Raw genomic sequence first — 5,115 nt, forward strand, 5'->3', positions numbered from 1 at the left:
TTTCCCCTACATTCCAATCAAGAAGGATCACAAAGAATTACTATTATAAACTTGTTGATTAAGAATAAACCACTACGGAATACTAAATTATACGCTAATTAGTAATTACTCTTTCAACAAAAAATAAAAAAAAAAATACCTTAATTAATAATTAAGGTTAAGAAGAACTTCTAGTTGTATAGTTAGTTATAGTTACCATACCCTGGCATTTAATTAGCCGTCCATAGGAATTAACAAAGAATGTTCGAGCTAGCTTATTATAATTATCCTTTTATTTTTGGGTAGTACGAATTATTAGGTGTTCCGGGGAACATAGTGGACAGTACAATGAACAACCGAAGTAAAAGAGGGCTGAATTTTCTTTTACCTTTAACATTGAAGAATGAAGACAAAATGAAGCACAAAAATTGTAATTCCAAAGAAATTCTTGATCTTTTTCTTTCATCAATATATATATTTACATATAGGATCTTACAGAACTCTTTGTGCCAAAAAAAAGGTGTTCCTTTTGAACTTATAAGGAGCATTATATACATGAAAATGAGATGCTATAGATCAAAAAGCTGATCATCTCCCAAATTTACATGAAAAAAAATTTACTCCTTTTCCAAAATTATAAAAGAAAAAGGGAAAATAAAATTAAAAACTCCATTTACCCAAAAAGTAAAAAAAAATTAAAATTAAAATCCTTTGATTTTTTAGGTTTAGGCTAAGCAACCTAACCCTCTTGCATCTGATCCTTTCATAATTCTTAGCCTTTTGCAAGAATTAATGAACATATCCCAAGGTACATCTCCTAATAACATCCAATCTCCATCTTTGTCTTCATAAGTTGGTACAAATTCTGATCCATTGTATCCTTCTCTTTCTGAGTAATCACCTATTATAATGAACAAAAAAAAAGTTAGTAAATTCATCAAAATATGGGATTTATGACAACATGTAATAATATCATTTGAATCGGTTTTGAATGTTACTTAGTTAAATGGCATATGTATATCTTTAGATGCGATGTGATTTGTTGTGGTGTATTTTTTTTTTTTTTATGTTTCAACTTTAAATCTCTTGTAATTTATTTGAACTTATCAGGATTTACGGAGTATAAAGTACAAAGTGCTTACCAAGTGTAACTTTGAACATGTCTTGTAACGCCTTGAGAAGTTCGGAATAACAATTGTACAATTTCATGTCAATCTTTCTAAGATAAGGAGCTCCATCCATGCTAACTTTTACGTAAACTCCTCCAACTTCTGCCTCTTTTTTCATTGCTTGAAGGCAATTTTTTCGGTACGATCTAATTGGTGGCCATCCCATAACTTGTGCCCTATAATAATAAAAATATGACAAAAAATAATTAGTAATCCATTAATTGTAACACTTAAAAAATATATAAACATAATTTCATAAATTTTATTTTTTTATAAGAATTAAAAAAGAAGAAAAATGCTTACTTTGGAGGAGGAGCGGTTTTATCTTCAGATTTATCAACATTTGAAGTAGTGCTTTCTTCCTTAATATCAGAAAATGATCTTTTATTATTCTGATTTTTGAACTCGGTTCCCGGTAATCCGAGTCTTAATTCGGTATCTTGATGATCAACTTTCTTGTTCATCTCCATTTGATCTTCAAATTCAAGATCTAATTAAGCTTGATGAGTAAATGAAAGATTATATAATATGGTTGAAAATATGTAATTTTATGAAAATATTATGTAATGGGTTTGTATTTGAAAATTGGAATGATAAAGGAATATGTTTTGGGGTTAAGGCTATGGTATTATATATAGAGGTATATTTAGTAGGCTAGTAGCACAACTACTAATAATAATTGAAAATTTTGTAAGATTCCAAAGTTGTAGACATGAAGAATAATCATTGCTGTAGTGTACCTCACGCTGCGTTTTGATTGGTAGACAATGTTTTTAATACATTAATACATTGTCTCATTTCTTGACCTAACACCATAAACTCCTCTATTTTTTTTTTATTTTTTTTGTGATGGAAATGTGATTATATTTAATGGTTGAGTTAATTTGGGACCCTTTTATAAATACGGGATAGCTAACTTAGGGTCTGTTGTCATATGTTTATTTTCAGCTCAGTTCAGTTCAGCTCAGCTTAGTTCAGTTCAGTCTTTTATAAAACATTCATTTCAGTTCAATTCAACTCAGCTCAGTTCAGTTCATTTCAGCTCCTAATTTCCTTCTCTTATAAAATATTCATTTCAGTTCAGCTCAGCTCAGTTCAATTCAGCTGAGTTCAGTCTATGAGACACATGCCCTTAGTTAGTAAATTACTTAGAGATCGTAGTATCGTAGGATCTTGTTTGGTAAAAAGATGATTGATATGATTTAAGCTCTTGAGAGCAATTAGATGGTTAGTTTGACCACATAATAAGTCGCTATGGTTCAAAACCTGTTGTGCGACAGCGGAAGCAAAGGTCGTAAACAAACAAGAAAACAATAAAGAAATTCAATGCAAACAATAAGAACAACACCAAGAATTTACGTGGTTCACTATCGATGTGATAGCTACGTCCACGGGCACCGAGATCGAATGATTTCACTATAAACTGGCAAAGATTACAAAGATTACAATGAAGAACTTAATCACTCAAAGTATTCTCTCTCTTGTGTTTCTCTCTCCGTTACCCTAATAATGATAATAGGAAGTTTATATAGTAGTGATTCCTAATTAAGATATACTTAGGTTACAATATCACAATATGATAAATATTAAATTCGTAATCGCTGAAAAAACCCAGATCGCCCGGTCGGGCGAAGGCCCGCCCGATCGGGCGCGAGAACACGTCTTTTCCAACAACCGAAGTACTCCAAGAAACCCCTTCCGCCCGGTCAGACCGGGCAATGTCCGCCCGGTCGGGCGAAGGCTCGCCCGGTCGGGCGAAAGCTCGCCCGATCGGGCGCGCGAGAGCAGCTTCTTCAACGAATTTGCCAGGCACCTCTTCTTCTTCCGCCCGGTCAGACCGGGCAATGTCCGCCCGATCGGGCGGACAAAGCAACGAAGTACGAGTCACCTAATACTTATCAACAATCTCCACCTTGACGAGAACTCGTAGTCAGCAAACGACCCCATCAAGACATAGTGAAAAAACATCTCAAGCCAAACCCGATGCAGGACTCATGCATAAGCCATACATCCCGATAAGTCTTCAACCAAGACCCATCACATACTCGTCTCCAAGTATAACAACTCATAATGCTCCACCTGCATCACAAGCCCCGGGCAAGCTCCACCTTAAGGCCAACACACCTACACCAGGAGCTCCCCAACTTCGCCCCTCAGGGCCTACTACATCACGTAGTAATCAATATTTAGCAAGTCTAAGCAATGTTTAAACTTGCTAAACGGAACAGGCTTAGTGAAGAAATCAGCCGGGTTGTCAGCAGTCCCAATCTTCTTCACCTTAATCCTCTTGTCAGTACGTAAGAAATGATACCTGACATCAATGTGCTTCGTCCGATCATGGTGTACTTGATCTTTAGCTAAGCAAATCGCACTTAGACTATCACAATACACTGTAGCAAAATCCTGTGCAATACCCAGTTCACCTACTAGGCCTTTGAGCCAAATAGACTCCTTAGCTGCAGAAGTTAGAGCCATATACTCAGCTTCAGTAGTTGACAACGTAACTGATGACTGCAATGTAGACTTCCAACTAACCACAGAACCACCCAAAGTGAACACATAACCAGTCACAGACCTCCTGGTATCCACATCAGCTGCATAATCAGAATCACTGTACCCAGTGACCAAGCATTCCCTACCATTCCCGTACACAAGACCAATATCAGTTGTCCCTCTCAGGTAGCGAAAAATCCTTTTCACCCCTTGCCAGTGTTCCCTCCCAGGTCGAGCCATAAACCTGCTTACAACACTAACAGCATGCGCAATATCCGGCCTAGTACAGACCATAGCATACATCAAACAACCAACCGCATTTGCATATGGAACTCTAGACATATAAGACAACTCCTCCTCTGATTGAGGTGACATAGACAAAGACAACTTACAACTAACAGTAGTTGGCGTACTTATAGGCTTCGATTTTTCCATCCCAAAACGAGACAAAATCTTTTCAATGTAGCTTTTCTGAGTCAAGAAAAGCTTACCTCTAGCCCGATCCCTGTAGATCTCCATACCCAAAATCTTCCTAGCTTTTGTACCACTGTCGGGGGGATTGCTTAAGTCCATACAATGACTTTAGCAATCTGCAGGCATAGTGTTCCTTTCCAGGAACTTCGAATCCTTCGGGCTGCTTCATCAGAATCTCCTCCTCCAAATCGCCATGAAGGAAAGCCGTTTTAACATCCAACTGCTCCAGCTCAAGATCAAAATGTGCTACAATTGACAATAACACACGGATAGAAGTATGTCGAACCACAGGTGAGAATATCTCAACAAAATCAACCCCTTCTACCTGACTGAACCCCTTAGCAACTAGCCTAGCCTTAAAACGTATTTGCTCAGTTTCCGACAACCCTTCTTTCTTCTTGTAAATCCATTTACAACCCACAAGCTTCCTCCCTTCCGGTACCTTTACCAGTTCCCACACTCTGTTCTTGTAAAGAGACTGCATCTCTTCACCCATTGCGGCAAGCCATTGCGCAGACTCACTACAACTAATTGCTTGTTTATATGTGGCAGGTTCAAATGACTCTACATCATCAGCTACACTCAATGCATAACCTGTCATCGCATCAACACAGCAATTTCTTCCCTCCATCTCTTCAATCAATCTAACAGGCTTCTTGATAACTCGTTTAGGCATCTCAAGAATGGTGTCAGGTTGACTAGATGACCCCTGATTAGATTGCTCCACCTCATCCCCAGAGTTAGAATGAGTAGGAGTAATCTCAGGTTCAGGAGTACCCGGCACTGGAACATCAGCATCATCATCAATATATTGTACCCGAGGTAAATCAGCAATGGTAGACTGATGTACCTCAAGTACCCCATCTGTCTGTAATAAATTGTCTCCTTCCCTTCTCAAATCTGAAATCTCTGCATTTTTAATTGAATACATGGTGTTTTCATCGAAAGTAACATCCCTACTAAGAATGACCCGACCCTCCGAAGGTGAAAAAATTCTAAA

At 37.6% G+C, this 5,115-nt stretch overlaps 1 protein-coding gene across 1 annotated transcript; it reads right to left on the bottom strand.

Annotated features, from left to right (window-relative positions):
- Positions 1 to 407: 407 nt before the first annotated feature.
- Positions 408 to 1,784, bottom strand: LOC110708437 (auxin-induced protein 22D-like). The gene is made up of 3 exons (XM_021886566.1): positions 1,452 to 1,784; positions 1,122 to 1,324; positions 408 to 880 (listed from the first exon to the last, which is right to left on the bottom strand). Exons 1-3 carry the CDS (start codon positions 1,616 to 1,618, stop codon positions 705 to 707), a joined length of 546 nt encoding a protein of 181 aa, XP_021742258.1. The 5' UTR covers positions 1,619 to 1,784; the 3' UTR covers positions 408 to 704.
- Positions 1,785 to 5,115: the final 3,331 nt, after the last annotated feature.

Source organism: Chenopodium quinoa, unplaced genomic scaffold (assembly GCF_001683475.1).
Source record: "Chenopodium quinoa cultivar QQ74 unplaced genomic scaffold, ASM168347v1, whole genome shotgun sequence".
Lineage (NCBI taxonomy): Eukaryota > Viridiplantae > Streptophyta > Magnoliopsida > Caryophyllales > Amaranthaceae > Chenopodium > Chenopodium quinoa.